The sequence below is a fragment of the Stenella coeruleoalba genome (genome assembly GCF_951394435.1).
Source record: "Stenella coeruleoalba genome assembly, chromosome: 15".
Taxonomy (NCBI): Eukaryota; Metazoa; Chordata; class Mammalia; order Artiodactyla; family Delphinidae; genus Stenella; species Stenella coeruleoalba.
This window is the reverse complement of record NC_137161.1, coordinates 22,387,391-22,404,796: the sequence shown is the minus strand read 5'-3', so window position 1 is coordinate 22,404,796 and position 17,406 is coordinate 22,387,391. Positions and strand designations below refer to the sequence as shown.

Genomic DNA, 17,406 nt, shown 5'->3' with positions numbered 1-17,406 from the left:
CCGCGTCCCCTGCATTGGCAGGCAGGTTCTTAACCATTGTGCCACCAGGGAAGTCCCTTCCTTCCAGTCTCTTTCCTTAAATGGGCAAGAGTCACATGTCTCAGCACACAAGTCCTCAGCCCAGAGCCTGGCACAGAGCGGGGTCTCAATAAGCATCTATTGAAGAAGTGAATGAATGAATGACCTTTCTCACATGAGCAGCTGTCTCTCCAGGCCTGCCCTTCACCACAGTCCATTTCTGCAAATGCAGGATGTTGCATTCATGCCAGCTCCATCTCTCCGTGGAGGCCAAGGGGGGCCCAGACCTCTCGGGGGCTTGTCCCAGCTGCAGGCAGAATGCGGTCAGCCCCTCCTGGCACCGTCCACGTGAGAGGGTGACTCCACAAAGGCTGAATTGTAGCCCGCACGCCTGGGTCTGCTGGGATGTGTGCAGCAGAAGCTGAGCTTTTGGGGTCTGAGGTGGGGGCTGGGAAAGGGGCTGCTGGGACATGGGGAGGGGGCTGAAGGTAGGACTCTGCTTCCCTCCAGAGGTTCTTGGACCTCACTGAGCCTCCCAGTCTCCCAGGACTTCAACCAGGGACTGTCTGATCCAACCGAGGGAGCTGGTAGGGAATCGCCAGCGGGTAGTGGGTGGGGAGCTCATGCTTCCCTTCAAAGACAGCTCAGTAGGGCTTCCCTGGTGGCGCAATGGCTAAGAGTCCGCCTGCCAATGCAGGGGACGTGGGTTTGAGCCCTGGTCCGGGAAGATCCCACGTGACACGGAGCAACTAAGCCCTCGTGCCATAACTACTGAGTCTGTGCTCTAGAGCCCTCAAGCCACAACTACTGAAGCCCGCATGCCACAACTACTGAAGCCCGTACGCCTAGAGCCCGTGCTCCGCAACAAGAGAAGCCACCACAATGAGAAGCCCGTGCACGGCAACAAAGAGTAGCCCCCGCTCGCCGCAACTAGAGAAAGACCGTGTGCAGCAACAAAGACCAAACGCAGCCAAAAATTTTTTTAAAATTAATTAATTAAAAAAAAGTTTCCTCCATTAAAAAAAAAAAAAAAAAAAAAGACAGCTCAGTGTCCGCTGAGCCTCTCACCCCAGCCCCGGGGAAATGCGGAGAGAGGGGGCCAACACCACTGAACTACGCCAGCCCAGTGGCTATACAACAAGGTTGTCGGAGACCCCCCAACGTCGGTGGGGAAACCCAGACTTCATCCCCCACTGCAGACAGGAAGAGGCCACACTGCCCAGCAGTGCCCACCTCAGAGCCCAGGGGCCCCCGATTCTCAAACCGCACCCCCCCGCCACAGTCAGAAAGTCTGGACTGAAGAAGCTGAGCAAAGGTGCTCAGATCAGGTACAGCCTGCCAGGCCTCCAAACCCATCCCCTCCGGCCGCTCCTTCAAGGAAACCTCTCCTCCCCTTGAAGCTTACCCTGATTATTTAACCTGGACTGAGAACGGGGAGTGGAGTGGGGAGGACGGGGGACAGGATCGGGCACCCATGCTGCTGCCAGGGTAGTCAGCCTTTCCCTTTACAGAGAATGTTTATTTTGCTCTGATTATAGAGGTAATACCTGTTTATTGGGGAAAAAAAAAAAAGCAGATAGCTTTCTATCTCCTCCACTTTCCCACTGGTCTCTGCGTTAGGTACAAGCTTCTTACCCTGGAATCTGAGCACACCCCTCTTCCACCGCCCCCCCACCCACCCCGGGTCTCCTCCCCACTTCTGTCTTGCCTCTGCCCTCCATGTCCAGGTACACCACGACGAAGAAATAGTCACCACCTATCGGGAAGCTCACTAATTACCAGGCCCAGTCCAAGCACAGTACGTGCACAATAGTTTGACCCCTTACCAGCTCTGTGAGGTAGGTAGGGAAAATGTTCCCACTTTGCAGATGAGGAAACTGAGGCTCAGAAGTTTTCCAGAGCTGCTCAAGCAAAGGAGCGGTGGAGTTGGAATCCAAACAAGCCCTGTAACCCTGGGCCAGTTCATCTTAACTGTGTGTTCTACTCCCAGGGTTGCTTGAGCTATTCCCTCTGCTAGAGAGCCTTTGCCAGGCTAACTGCTAACTTTCTCATCCTTCCAGAGTATTCCCTCCTCCCCCAATCTGATTCAAACCCCACGCTCTGAACTCCATTCTTCTTGTGCTAACAACTTTAGGTCACATTTGCTCGTCTTCAAGTCTATCTTCCCCAGGAGCTGGCGGGGAGGGCAGGTGCTGGGTCTGACTCGTGTCTGGTCCCCAGCACAGCCCTGGACAGGACATGGGACGGAGCAGGCACCCGTCACTGTCTATGGGTGGGTAGATGAATGAATGAAAGGAGTATGGCTTCTGCCCTGCCCAGCCTCTCTCACAGCCCAGAGAGGGCAGGCCCTCCTGATCCCAGCCCCACGTCAGCTGCAAAGAGTCAGGGAGAGCCTAGGCTGCTCCAGGCCTCAGACCCCCATGCCACCTCAGGAGGATAGGCAGGGTCTCTCGAACCTCAGCTCACCCACCCACTCCCTGCCCACAAGTACACCTCTGTCCATCCTCCCTCACATCCTCTAATGACCCATGAGGTCAGCCTGCAGGAATCAGCCTCTCAGGGGCAGACCCGCTCCCTGAAGTGGATTGGTTCCCAGGAATCCTGAGGGAACTGGCCAGGAAGAGTCTTTTGGTCCACGCTGGGCCGGAGGGCCAGACATGAGCTCACACTACCGCTAATAATAGCGTGGCATTGCATGGCAGCATGGGGCTTCACAGTTTACAAAGACATTCCATGTGAGTCATCTCACGGGTCCTCACAGAAGCCCCATGGACAGGCAGGACAGGAATCACCATCTCTGTTCTAGAGGCAAAGAACTGCAGAGGAGCACAGGGGAGGTGGGCTGTGTCCAGGGTCACACAGAGACACCTCCAAGCGGGACTCGGGTTGCAGACTTCACGCTCTTTCACCTGCACCAGAATGCAGTGAGTCCATGAACTTGGATGGGAAGGGAAAAAAAAAAATCACGTCTTTACTTTCACTAATGCTAACTAAAAATTAACGTTTCCTTCTATTCTGGACAAGCCACGGCTGTATCAGCAGTACTTACAGTTTCGGCACCAAAAGAAACCACAGATATTTTCATATCCCATAACAGCTGTTGCAGAAATGTCAAAATATTGTATACACTCATCAGTACTTTGAAATTACAGTAGTTAACAGACCTGTTTCCAGATCTTATGAGTTAATAAACACACATATTACTATATCATAATTTAAAAATATACTTTGATAACTATATTTCAATATGCTTGCTTTCCTTTATATTTTGTTTTAAACATTTAAAAACATTATTCTGAGAATTACTCTCAGCACATGGCGCAAAATAAGATGGAGTCTGTGTTCCCTCTGGAGCCGCCTCATCTGTGGGGTCTGGGTCGCCACCCCAGACCCTTGCTCTCCACCATCAGGGCATAAAGCTGGCGAAGCAGAGCTCCGCTTTCGCGCCACATTTAAAAATGTTCCAGGAGGGACGTCCCTGGTGGCGCAGTGGTTAAGAATCCGCCTGCCAATGCAGGGGACACGGGTTCGAGCCCTGGTCCGGGAAGATCCCACATGCCGCGGAGCAACTAAGCCCGTGCGCCACAACCACTTAGCCTGCGCTCTAGAGCCCGCGAGCCACAACTACTGAGCCCCGGAGCCACAAATACTGAAGCCCGCACACCTGGAGCCCGTGCTCCACAACAAGAGAAGCCCCCGCGATGAGAAGCCCGCGCACTGCAATGAAGAGTAGCCCCCGCTCGCCACAGCTAGAGGAAAGCCCGCGCACGGCAATAAAGACCTAACGCAGCCAAAATAAATAAATAAAAATAAGATTTAAATAAATAAATAAAGTGTTCCAGGGAATTCCATGGCAGTCCAGTGGTTAGGACTCAGTGCTTCCACTGCCATGGACCCCGGTTCGACTCCGGGTGGGGGAACTAAGCTCCTGGAGGCCTTTCGGTGCAGCCAAAACAAAATAAAATGTTCCAGGAAAGAATGCTTTCTTCAGGAAACCTACAGGAATGTAAGATGATTAATCTCTGCACAATGAGGACAGAAGGGGGCGGGGGTGAGATGTGGGGCTACTGGAACACTCGCAGTGACTCCAGATGCCTGGGTCTGATGGAACTGGTCTGGAAAAGCAGATGGTGAGGTCTCCTGACCCATGGGGCTGGAGGTGAAAGCGACCAAACACGAAGCCCCTCTGCAGAAACACAGCAAGCAGCAATGGGTGGGCGAGCCTCAGCAACAGCTCCCAGCTGGCCCACAGGGGACAGGAGGCTCCTGAAGGCGTGAGGAGGCAGCCTCTTACCAGCCACCAAGGAAGAGACTGTTCCAGCGCAGAGGTCCCCTGGCCAACTCCCTCCCAAGAGAATCAGCCCCCACAGGGCTAGGGTGGACCCTGGGAGGGGCCTGTTCACCCAGCGTCCCCAGGGAGCTCTGATCTGGGCCCTGCACACCACATTCTAGAAACCCTGGGATACTAAGGCTAGGTCAGGAGCAGGGAGCCGGGGTCTCAGCCCACCCAGCTCCAACGGGGACTCTGCACTGCCTGGGCCTCCTTCCATTCTGCATCTGTCTCCCACCTCCTCACTGCTCCACCTCAAATGCCACCTCCACCAAGAAGCCTCCCTGGCTACCTCGGAGCACAGCCGTTTTGTATGAACAATTAGTGAGTATCTCTGGTGGGCCCGATTCATCACCAAATCACTGGATTTAGTCCCCATGATGGTCAGTCTGCTCGCCACTAATCTGTTCTTCACTTAGTACATGGAGTGATTTTTTGTAAACTGTTACTCTCCTGTTTAAAACCCTCCAACAATCGCCAAAATCTGGAAACAACCTAAATGTTCCTCAACTGGTGAATGGCTAAATGGTGGTACATCCATATAATGGAATACAACTCTGCAAGAAAAAGGAAGGAAATGCCAATACCCACAACCACGTGAACGGAGCCCAAACGCATTATACTAAGTGAAGGAAGTCAGACTCCGTTGGCTACGTACTGTATTAAGCCATTTCCATGACACTCTGGAACAGGCAAGACTACAGGGACAGAAAACAGATCAGTGGTTGCCAGGGGCTGGGGGAGGAGGGAGGAACTGACTACAAAGGGGCACGGGGGAATTTTGGAGGTCGATGGTTCTCTGTCTTGATTGTGGTGGTGGTTAACAGAGCTGTGTGCATTTGTCAAAACTCATTTCACAGTATGTATATCACCGGACTTGAAAGCAAAACAGAAGGCTGATCCTGCCTACCTGTCCATCTTCATCTCCCCCCATTCCTCCTCTTGTTGGCCACACTCTAGCCACTCGGGTCTTCTCCCCGCAGCCAGAAGACACCTTGCCTGTCCTACCTCTAAGCCTCTGCCTGGATTCCCCTCCCCTGCATCTCCCACTACCGGCTCCCCGTCCTGCTTGAAGCCTCCACTTAAATGCCACCTCCTCAGAGAAGCCTTCCAGACCCTTCTAAGCCCACTGTGTTCATCTCAACCCCGTGTTTCTTTCAAGGAGCGTATCACAGGTCCCAGCCCAACTGCGTCCCTGCCCAATTTCAAACCTTACCCAAATTTATCACCTCCTGCCCAGGTTCTAGGGACCCAACCCATCAATGGGCAACAGACCCAGGAAGAATGACAGCTGAGCTAAGGGACCCAGAACCTTCACTCTGCGGGAGCCTCTGCCTGGCCTGCCTTCTCCCACACCACCCTGCCCCCCACGGTCCCTCCCTCAGGCCAAAGCCCAGGCTGCCTGCCCATCTGCCACCCTGGCTCTGGCCCGGGCCACTCACCCTAGCCCGGAAGGGCTGACCTGCAGTTTGGGCCAGCAGTGGCCACAAGGGCGGCATGCCAGACCCCCGAGAGGCCAGGGCAGCCATCTGCTGTCCCTTCTGCCTGTCCTCCAGGGTGTGTCAAGGCTCCAGATGAGATCTTCACACTTGGACCCCAAGGAGGGCAGAAGGCTCTGCAGAGCTCCACTTTCCTCCCAGCTCAAAAGCCAAGACTGTGGGAGTAGCAGCAGGCAGAGGGGAACCCAGAGACACCATCCCTTCACAAGCAGGGACACTGAGGCCTAGAGAGGGACTGGGGACAACCCCATAGTTCCCCAGACTGAACAGAGTCAAGCAGGGAGGGACTCGGGGTTCCTGCCTCCCAGCTTAGCCTCATTGCCTGGAGGCTGGGCTCTAGTTTTAGGGGAGTCAGGGTCAAGGGTCCTGGAAGAGGAGGGCCAGGACCCCAGCCAGGCACGGCCATGCTACACAATGCCCCCTCCCACTGGCGTGGAGGCTGCCTGGTCCCAGTGACACACAGGGTCATGAGGGAAGACAGGGTCCTGAACTTACCTCTCTAACAGCAATAAACAGTAACAGGCACGGAGCTCGCTGAGCACTCCCCCTGTGCCACGCACGTGCCAGGTAGCACACACTACCTCACTGCATCCCCAGCCACCCCACTGACTGGTGAGGAACTGAGGTCAGAAAGGTCTACTCGAGGTCACAGTTCAATGGCACAGCCAGGATTTGAGTCCAATTTGAGCTCCAGTAAACGAGACTAGACAGTCTCTATAATGGGACAACAGTGAGAATCGTAATAGCTAACGTTTACAAGGGTTTACCATGTGCCAGACACCTGGCTGAGATCTGAGTGAATGTCCGTTATCTCAATGACAGTCCCTTTGAGGAAAGTGCTATTACTCTATGCCCATTTTACAGATAAGTAAACAGAGGCTCAGGAAGATGAAGGCTCCAAAGGCAATCAGGAGTGAGCCTCCCAGATGTGGCACAGCTCTGTGCGTGAGACCACAGACACTCTCTCTGGTGGGGAGCTGTGTGCGTGTGTGGAAGTGGTGGGCAGGGAGGAGATGCCCGGAGAACACTGCCCACCAAGGCCAGGCCTGGCTTGTCACTGCCCCATTCCAGGCCTCACCCGCCAGAGCAGGGAGACCTCTGCAGTCCCTGATGCCTCTGGGGAGGCACTCACAGCGGGGACACCCGACAGCATCCCTCCTGTCCTTTCTCTGTTGACAGGAAGGAAGGCAGCTTTTGGATCTGGATGTGTTTAAAACATCCCCCAAAGGGCCTCTGGGCCACAGCCAAATCTCTGAGCAAAGAGCATCACGAGATCCCAGTCCTTCTGCCTCTTGCCACTTGCAGGCTGTGTGACCTCTGGCAAGTCCTTTAACCTCTCTGAGCCTCAGTTTACTTACACTTGTGTGAAAGGAAGGGGTTAAGTCCCACCCTGGTAAGATCCCTGCCCTCATGCAGAGCACATAGGGGGAGGGGCTGGAGTGAAACCTGTAATTATCCAATTAATAATCTAATTACTGTAGAGGTAAATGCCCCAAAGGAGCCTATAAGAAGCCCCTTCGTGTCTAACACAGGAGCCTGGCCTGGAGCTGAACACATGAAGGTGGAGGAGGAAACCAAGGGAGGCGGGAGGGAACTACAGTAAAAAGGCCCCCGCAGTGGGAAGAATGCAGGGATAGAGGCTTGGGGTGCATGGAGCGCTCAGAACTGGGGTGGAGCAGGGGTGAGGTGAGGCTGAGAAAGGCAGGACCACACAGGCCACCCAGGCAATTGGGCAGGGCCCAGGAGGGGTGTGGAGGGGAGAGGCTGATGCAACTGACCCAGAAGATTCCATGTGGATCTGGGGCAAAACCACGGGAAAGATGTTTAACTGGTCCAGCCTAGCCACAGGAGACCCAAAACAGTTTTTCTATTGGAGCCCGAGCTTCTCTTTGCGGTGCAGGCAATGGGAGATTATTCACCCCAGTCTTAGAATGTGGGACCCCAAAGGCAGCCCTGCATCAGCAAAGGAGTATCAGCATCCCCATTTTACAGAGGAGGAGACTGAAGCTTATAAAGGCAAAGCTCATAGAGGAAAAGGCGGAACCAGGATTCAAGCCCAGGTGGGCTCGGCTCTAGACCACAGTGCTCTTCACCACCTTCGACCCCAGAGAAGGGAAAGGCTGGCCTGCTGCTCTCACCTTCTCTGACTCCCTGCCATTCCTCAGGGAGGCCAGTGCCATCCGCTGACCTGTGGGCCTCCAGTGAATGCCAGGGCCAGCCTGGCCCAGAACACCCCAGAGTCTCTAGCTCTTTCCCCACCCCAGCTCCAAGTTCCTTCTGGCACCAGAAGGAAGAGAATGTGACTGCAGATGAGGTCACGCCTATGGGGCATCCGGGGCAATGACCTTAGTAATAACCTTGGCTGCTGGTCAGGCCTCTGCTTAGAACTTAGCCGAGCCCCTCCCCTGGGGAACTCTCTCTGCCCCAGCAGCTACACAGGACATGGGGATCCCTCCCTTCTGCTGTGCCCAGGACAGTGCTGGATGTGCCATATACCTGAATACTAATCCTCCCAAGTGCTCTGCAAGAAAGGGATTAAGTTCCCATTTTACAGATAGGAAGACTGAGGCTTGATGAGGGGGCCTTGCACATGGGGTTCATGTACAGGGAGGAGGTGACAAAGCAAGGTTTGGCCCCAGACCTGATCCCAAAGGTGGAATTTGTCCACCTTCCTCCCGAGAGGCCCTGGGGCCTTGTGTCCGGTGCTACAGACACATGGAAAGGAGGCAGCTCCTAGCTCTGCTATAGGTCAACACGGCCCCCTCCCAGCAAGGCGTTCACAATGCCTCGGCTCAGTTCGGCATCCAGCGCCCTTCCCCAGCAGGCCCAACTCCCCTTCCCAGCCTCTCCCTCACCACTGCCACCCCCAACTCCCTCCAGCTCTTCTGTTTTAAGCCTGCAGCCGGCCTGCAGCCCACCTGCAGACCCTGATCACTGCCTTTCCTTCAACCATGCAACAAATATTTATTGAGTCCCTATGATGTGCCAGGCACGGTCCCAGCAGCTGGACACAGAGGCAGTCATTCAAGGCTAACTCCTCCACTCTAATGCCTCCTCCTCCAGGAAGTCTTCCAGGTCCCTCCTCTGAGTGCCCACATGTCCTCCAACCTTCTCTATCCTGGCCTCCTTTTCCCAGGCAGAATCAGGCACCCTTTAGGGATGGCAGTGGCATGGCCCTCCACAGTCCCCAGCAAAGGGGGAGGGGGAGGAGGCGGGAGATGAGGGCAAGCAGGAAATTCCGAGGAAATTAGAAGGGAGTTGCCCCTGGGCGCTGGCAGGCCTGACAATTGCTCCATTTCACTCAGTTCATTGGGCCCAGGCCCAAGTGCTGCGTGTCCGGGGCCTGAGGGCCTTTGGTGCCTCTTCTCCACCTTGGTGACCTGCCAGCCCCTTATCTGCCTACATACCACTCAGCCCCAGCCAGGCTCCTAGGACCCCCAGATCCAGAAGATTGCCAAGTCAAGCCCCTGCCACACTCCTCACTGTTCCCAGCAGCCTAGTGGAAGGAAGCCTCGTGGAGGAGCTAAAAACAGTAGTTTGTACACATGAGCTCCAGGGAGACACGGGCCAGGATTTCCTGCGTTTCTGTGCAGCTGAAGTGTCACAGCCAGTTTGTGTGTGTGTGTGCGTCTGGGGAACCTGGTCTGTGGGTCTTTGGCTCCTGTTAGCAAATGCTACAGGCCTGACATCTGAGTGCCCTGTGCTCGTGTCCTGCTTCTATGTACGTGGCTACATGTCTTGCTCATGTGTGTCTCTTGGGTGTGTGTCTGTGAGCCTGGGTGTGCAAGGACCTCTGCTGCTTGCTCTCTCTGTGGAAGAGGCAGCGGGGGTGGCTGGGTGATGAGCTGTGTCTGTGCCCGCTGGGCAGGGGCGTATCCGTGGATTTCCGCGGATGCGAGCACCTGTGTGTAATGACTCTGTGTGGGTTTGTGTGTGCCCCCGCATATGCGTGTGTGCTTCCGATATGTCTGAGGGTGTCTCCAGGGACTGTCCATCTCTGGGACATGGTCAAGTGTGTCTGGGGGTGTGTAAGGGTGTGTTTCTGAGCCAGCAGTCTCCTAGGTGGTGAGTCTCTGTTGTGTCTGTTTGATAACTGCGGGTGTGATGAGACAGGAGGTGGTGTATCTTGCATGGGTTTGTGTACTTCTCTGAGCAGGCATCCTCCCTGATAAGTCTGGAGGTGTGCTTCTGCAAACAGACAGCACAAGCATGTCCCTGGATGTGTACGTGAGACATGTGTGAGTAGTCGTGGATCTCTGAGCGCACGCTGTGAATATGTGTACCTGTGTTTGTGTGTGCAAGAAAGAGTGTGCCCAGGGACACAGGCCAAACCCCTCCGTAAGGAATGCTGGGAGCCCTGGTAGCTTCGTGGTCCCCCTAAGGCCTCAGCAGCAGCCACCTCACCTTCTGCATCTCATTCTCCATCTCGCTGGAGCTGCCCCCCGCCCCCCATGACAGGCGACCAGCTAAGGATCCTTAAAGACCCAGTTCTCAGAGCAGCTTCTTTCAGGCCACCTCTCAGCTGCCACAGGGAGGGCTGGGACTAGCCAGGAGCTTTGCTGACCATGGTGACCACTCCTCTCCCCCCCACAGTGACAGATATACTGGAGTCCTCCCCCTACAGCTCCCAGGAACTGAGAGCTTCACAACTTGTGGGTTACTGCCCCAGACACCTGGCACAGGGCCTAGAAGCAGGTATGGGAATGGTGACAACCAAGACAGGCACTAACATTTACTGTGCACTCGATCTATATCATCACTCGGAAAAGGGCCCCCATGACCCTGGGGCAGACATGCTTACCTCCCATTTTTCAGAAGGAAAAACAGACTCTGAAAGACTGAGAACCTCACCCAGAGTCACAAAGCTTATAACTGGCAACACCAGGTGAGAACCCTGCTCTGTGAAACTTGGAGGCACAAGCCGCCTCTGGGAGAGGGTGGAAGAGAGCCTGGGGAAGGGAGCTCCTTGGGGTTGTCTAGTGAGGTTCCCAAGTACACCAGCTGTGCAATCTCGGGCACATTACATAACCTCTCGATTTCCTCATCTGTCAAATGGGTCTGATATCAGAACCCTCCACACAGGATTGCTGTGAGGACTAAAGGACTTACTTAACCCAGAGCCTGGCACACTGGAAATGATCTAATTGTTGATAGCATTTGTGAGCAAGTACCACAGAAGGCGGGGGATCAGTGGTCTGGGGGTGTCCAGGCCAGCTCTAACATTCCAGCACTCTGGATTCCAACCTAACCATTATCTAACCCTTAAGTCTCGATCCAAACCCCCATCACTTCCTCCAAGACCTCAGAGCCCTGGTCCCAATCACACTTTCTACTGGTGCAGGGTCATGTACACACACGCAGGCACATGTCCCCCGCACGCCGCCTGCAGGCTCCAGGTTCTGGGCCCCAGCAGATGTCATTCTCTACTTGCTCCCAACAAGTCTTAGCCTGGAGCCCTGCACACAACAGAATTCCTCTCAACAATTTATGTCCCAAACTAGACACGCTGTTAGCAACCACAAGCTCATGCTCCAGTCGGACTGTAGAAAGAACAGGACCCAGGGTTAGACCAACCAGGTTGGAATCCCGGCTGTGTGACCAGGAGCCTCCATTTGCCCAAGTGTGCAATGGGAACTGGAGGGGAATTACATGCTTCCTCTGGGCCCTTCTGGCTGACACCTAGATTGGCTACACTTCAAACACTCACACGTAGAACCTCCAAGGAGGTGGGGAGGCCTCGCTTCATGAAGCCCACTCAGCATGGAATGTGATCACTCCTTCCTGTCCTCCTCGGAGCAGCTCCTGATTTATCAACATCCTAAAGCTAGGGGGATCCACCCTCCTGGCTTCTCCCAGCTCCCTCAAGAATGAAGGCTTTGACATCCTAACTGCTCATTGGCTAACAATAATAACAATTCCCTAAACGATGCGGGATTTCGGGCTTCCCTGGTGGCACGGTGGTTGAGAGTCCGTCTGCCGATGCAGGGGACACGGGTTCGTGCCCCAGTCCGGGAAGATACCACATGCCGCGGAGCGGCTGGGCCCATGAGCCGTGGCCGCTGAGCCTGCGCGTCTGGAGCCTGTGCTCCGCAACGGGAGAGGCCACAACAGTGAGAGGCCTGCGTACCGCAAAAAAAAAAAAAAAAAAAAGATGCGGGATTTCACTGCTTGCAAAATATCTTCTTATCTATTCACACCTCCCTGATTCCTGAAAACAATCCTATGAAGCTGCCCAGGCAGGTTCCATCATCTTCATTTTACAGATGAAAAAAAAAAAAAAAGAGCTCAGAGAGGCCAAGTGACTTGCTCATGGCCACACAGTAAACAGCAGAGTCAGGTCTCTAGACCAGGTCTCTTCCATCCACACCAGGTGGGTTCCCAGCATGTCCTCAAAAGGTGCATGGGCAACAGTTAGTGGTGATGGGGAGATGGAAGACTTCAGACCACCAGGGTTTTGAAGGTCAAACAGTCCATGTGTCTGCCCTGCAGCCAAAGCTGTCTCTTAGAATCCTGGAACCTTAAAAGTTAATAACCTTCAGACTTCCTCGGCTGAGGTCAGGCAACTCAACTACAGCCTCCACATAAATATCCTCCTCAAGTAATCACAACCACCACATTTCGTGCCGTTTACCAGCTGCTTTCCACAAACCCCATGTCTTTATCCAACATGCAAGGTTGAATAACTCTGAATAACTCAACGGACAGCAAGCTCACTCCCTTCTCTGTAGCAGCTCCTTCTGTCGTCTCACTGAGAGAGAGCTGCCCCATTTCCACTTTTTCCACTCGGGCCCCAGAGTAAGCCTCATGCCACAGGAGATCTGCCATCACCCGCAAGGTCTTCCCCAGTTGATGGTTCCCAGGGCCGCCCGCCAGCTGGGAGGTGAGCTCGAGCAGGGCCCCACTGGACTCAGTGGGACTCAGCCCAAGGCAGCACGAGGCCTGCTGGGAACACACTGGGGATCTGAAGTCCTTCTCCTGGTAACTCAGCTCCTGCATCTTAGAAGCAAAGTGGCCCAGAGGGGCAGGAAACACATCAAGAGTACAGGTACTCTTACTCCAAGCCTGGCTGCCTGGAGAACTGGCTCTGGGACCTGGAACAAGTCCCCTCCCCACTGTGGCCACAGTTTACCCATCTGTAGAATGAACAAAACAACACCTCCCGTAACAGCCTCTACATCTATGGCCCACATTCAGGGCTCTAGATTTTCATCTTGCCTCTGTGAGGCTGGCAGCTGGAGAGAAGTTCAGGGACTGACCCATGTATACACAGTGTAACTGCACAATCTGGTCCTGCTCTCCTCTCCATCCAATCTCCTTCCTCTCTCCAGCCTTGGCACTGATCCTCGAAATCCACGAGCTTTTTCCTACTTCCCTGGGCCTGGAATGGTCTTACTCCAGCTCCTTATTCAGCTGGCGCCATCTCATCCTTCAGCCCCTGGCTTCCCTTAGCACCCCCAGCCCCAGCTTCATGTGCTCTCGGCACACTGTGTCCTTCCCCACCCTTATCACGATCCGTACTGTGACGTAGTGTATGACTTGTTTAATCCCAGTCTCCCCCACTAGATGAACAGCTCCATGAAAACAGACACTTCGTCCTCGCCCATGGCCGTATCCTCAGAACTGCTCTAGTGTCTGGTACACAGTAGGCCTTAAATAAGTAGTTGGTGAATGAATGAACGAGGGGCCGGGACTGCTTCAGGTGGGGAGGAGGATCTATTCTGCCCCCATGGAGTCCACAGGAGAACATGATAAGCGCCCACGGAAATGTGTCTCATACCACTTGAGAACAGCAGTGATCGAAATTACCCTCATCTGAGGCTCGCTACATGCCAGGCGCTCTAGTGGTGTTTGCACACATAACTCATTTAACCCTTAAGGCTGGAAGACATGTGATGTCCCTTTATACAACGAGGAAACTGAGGTCCAGAGACATTAAGTAACTGGCCCAAGATCACACAGCCAGGAAGGCACAGACCCCAGATCTAACAGTGGCCTAAGACCTGCACGTGAAGCCAGAAACACTGCGTGAATGGGAGAAATTGAGGCTGCACCCTGACCCAGGCAGTGGGAGGTCCCCAGCCTGGCCCTGGCCCCTGTGAGACCTTAGGCTCAATCCCCAGGCTTCTGGAACTATTTTCCATCTTAACAGTCATGGGTGGCTCATAGGGACTCCAGAGCTCCGCCTGCTGACTTCCTGGAATGAACAGGAGCCCACAGGGGTGGGTGCGTGAGACCCTAAAGCAAGAGCTCTATGGCCCATCTTCCCTTGCCAAGGGGAGCAGTTGGGGCCAGGAGGCAGGAGTGAGGAGCTCGGGGTCCAAGTTTAGAGCAGCTCAGGCAAGGAGTACTGGAAGCAGCTCAGAGCACCAACTGGGCAGGGCCAGGCCTCCTTCTGGCTTGTCTCCCTCCTCTTACCCCCCCTCCACTTGTCTTCTCCTCACCACTGGCTTTTGAATACTATAGGAGCTGACTGAACCCCTGATTGTCAACAGCAAATGGGGTCTTTAGGAAGGCTTACCCTCTCAATTAAAAGATGAGAAAACTAAGCCCTGGCCTGAGGAAAGGTTAGAGGCTAAAGGGGTAGATTATTCTGATTCAGACAGACCCTGTCCTTCTATTCTATTTAGTGACAACAGTCACTAAACGTACGCTGGATAGCAGATGCTGGGGAAAATAGGGAAGGGGAAACACAGTTAAGTAAGATCTTACAGACTCTAATGCGAGAGAAACCCTTTTGGCCAGAAGAGCTACAATGCGAAGCTAAGTGCTGCTGGGCAGACGTAAATTAGCAGAGTGCCGTGAACTCGGCGGCTCCTGGCCAGGGGTGCTCTGGGTACTGTGCCAGGACATCAACTAATAAGAGTAGGTACATTTCAGCCTCTTCCAAACCACGCCCAGCCAGTGGTGGCAGAACCCATGAAGCTTCCCAGGCCAATATCGACACACAGGGCTGGGCTGTCCCTAAAGCTGCCTCGGTGCCAGGCAGTGGGCAGACAGAGGCTGGCCTGCACCCAGCAGGTGCTAATGTCCACTGAAAGCGTGAAGGCCAAGCCTGCTCTCCCGGGGAAACTCTCAGGTCCCCACTGCGCCCCCCCAGAGGAAAGGCCCCTTTCAGATGTCAGTTTCCCTCCTCTCACTGGCAACATGGGAAGGAGATGGGCACTGCCGTGGGGCACCAGTGCAGCTGCTGCGTGCACAGGGCCTGTCCCAAACTGGGCAGAAGACAATACCCTGGGATTTAGGAAGCTGCCTCTGAACCGGTTCTCCCACGACATCATCCTCCAGGCTGTGGGACCGTTAGGGCGGAAGTCGGACTCTAGCCAAGGGGATGTTCCCAGATGTCAATGCTTTCAAACCGGACCCGCCCTGAAAGGCAGGCAGGGACAGGCCTGAGCCAGGAAAGCCCTGGGTAGAGACTCAGGATGGTGTTCTGGCCTCTCCTTGGCAGGGGATGGCCACAGGTCTCCCTGGCAGCACCGCACAGCAGTGCCTGTCCCAGAAAGGAGAGCCGCCAGAGGCCTAGCCTCTGGCTTGGGGGTGGAGGCTCCGAGCAGCTGCATCAGAGGTCCAGCCCCTCGCTGAGTACCCACCCCCATCCCAAGTACCGCATCTAGGCATCCTCCAAAGTACTTTTCTCAAGCTCCCCTTCCCAAATCAGGGTCCTTTGGGCAGTCTCCTCTTCCAGGTTCCTTCCTCAGGAGACGGTGTCCCAGATACAACAGGAAGTGGGATGTGAGGGAGCCCCTGAGGGTTTAGGCCCCTTTCCCAGTTCGTGCGGTGGGACAGCGGGCCGGCTGGTGCCTCAGGCCGGTGGGGCTGACACCCGCGCCTCCCCGCGGCCTCCCTTTCCCGCACCAGCGCCCTCACCTTGAGATAGTCGTTTTCTGAGCGCAGCTCCTCCAGCTCTCGCACGAAGCCGCCGGGCCCGCAGTCCAGCATCTCCTCGGTGAGGTCGGAGAAGGCGAGCGAGGCACTGAGTGGCAGGCGGCTGCTCCCCACCGACGACGCGGCCACCGACGGCTCCTCGGGGGAGGCGGGGGGCCGCGGAGGCTGTTGTGCTGACGGCGCAGGCTGGGACGGCTGCCCGGTGCGGGCCCCCGCCGGGCCCCCGGCCGCCGACTCAGCGTCGCTGCTCAGCGCCAGCTCCAGGCCCAGCAGGCGCGCCTCCTCCGACGCGCAGTCCGACACCTCCGAGCTGCTGTCGGTGAGGCTGGGCGGCGGTGGCGGCGGTCGCGGCCCGGTACCCGGGCGCGGACGGCCCTTGGCGCGGACCCCAGTGCGGACACCGGCCACCCGGGTCCCTGAGCCCCGCGCCCCGGACGCCACCGCACGCCCCTTCTTGTCGGGCCGCGCCGAGGACGCGGCGCTGCAGGCGGCCGCTGAGCCCGGGCCTGGGCCGCGGCGGCCCTTGGCCAGCGACCAGCCGGCCACGTCCTTGGGCCGGGCCGGCGACGGCGCGCGGTGGCTCTTCTTCCTCTCCGGAGCGGGAGCAGGCGGGGGGCCGCAGCCCCGAGCCGGGGACTCCCCCGCCGGCACCTCCATCGCGGCCTCCCTCGGCCTTAGCGAGCGGCGCGCATGGCCCGGGCCCGCCCGGCCTCCGCGCCCCGTGGGAGGCTCCTGGCGCCCCTCCGGCCGCTGGGGCCGCGGCTCCTCTCGGCCCACCTCAGCCCCCCGGCTGCGCTCCGGCCCCGACCCCCGCCGTACTGTCTCTCCGCTGCCCTGGGCTCGGAGAGACCGGCCCGATCGCCTCCAGGCGCCCCGGCTCCGGCTCCGGCTCCGCCCGGCGCCCGCCCCTTCGGCCTCGCCGCGCCCCCGGAGCGCGCCCGGGCCCCGGCTGCCTGCACGCCGATCGCTCTCTCGGGCTCCGAGTCCGGCTGCGGCCCGGGCCCCGGCTCCGCCCGGCGCGGCCCGCCCCCCGCGCAGCCCCGCCAGCTCCCCGCCCAGCCGCCTCGGCTCGGGGGCGCGCGGCTCCGCGAACAAAAGGCGGACGCGGCGGGAGCGGCAGGGAGGGACACAGGCAGCGAGCGAGGGAGGGATCTGCGAAGCAACAGCGACCCCCTCGAGGGTCAGGCGGGCCGGGGCCGCTGTGGCCCGGACTCCCTTCCCCTCCGCTCTGCCGCCGCCCCCTCCCCTGCTGGCCTGGGGAACGCACCCGGCGGAGGCGCCCCTGCTCCCCTCGTCCGCGCAGGGGTCGCGCGAGCGGCGAGAGGGGGGACTCCTAGGTAGAGGCCGGGTGGACCTCAGATCGCGGGAGCCAGCATCCATATACACGCCGAGCACCTCGCCCCTCGAGGCTGTGCAGAGCGTGCGCGAACTCCGCCCCCCTGAACCTCGCAGAGCAAGACCGATTATCCCAATGTACAGATGGGTAAACTGAAGCCAAGGGAAGACAGGCGATCAGCCCACGGTTAGCGGCAGAGCCGGGATGGAAGCCAGACCTCGCGCCTCCAGGGCGTGCTCCGCATCTTCTGGCTTGGCTTCCCTCTCACAGTCGTGGGGAGCGTCGGGCCCTGGGTGCATGCCCGGCTCTGCACGCCGTGAGCGGCTTGTGATCCCAGG

The 17,406-nt window shown here is 56.9% G+C and overlaps 1 protein-coding gene across 3 annotated transcripts in view; it reads right to left on the bottom strand.

Moving 5' to 3' along the window:
* Nucleotides 1–16,735, bottom strand: part of MTCL2 (microtubule crosslinking factor 2) — a 68,558-nt gene extending 51,823 nt beyond the window's left edge. For all 3 annotated transcript variants that reach the window (XR_013831683.1, XM_079945874.1, XM_079945875.1), the window contains exon 1: nucleotides 15,715–16,735. Coding sequence is in view for 2 of the 3 variants with exons in the window: in XM_079945874.1 (XP_079802000.1) it covers nucleotides 15,715–16,389 (675 nt within the window). In the remaining variant the exon portion in view is untranslated. The remainder of the gene's footprint in view (nucleotides 1–15,714) is intronic.
* Between the last annotated feature and the right edge of the window lie 671 nt (nucleotides 16,736–17,406).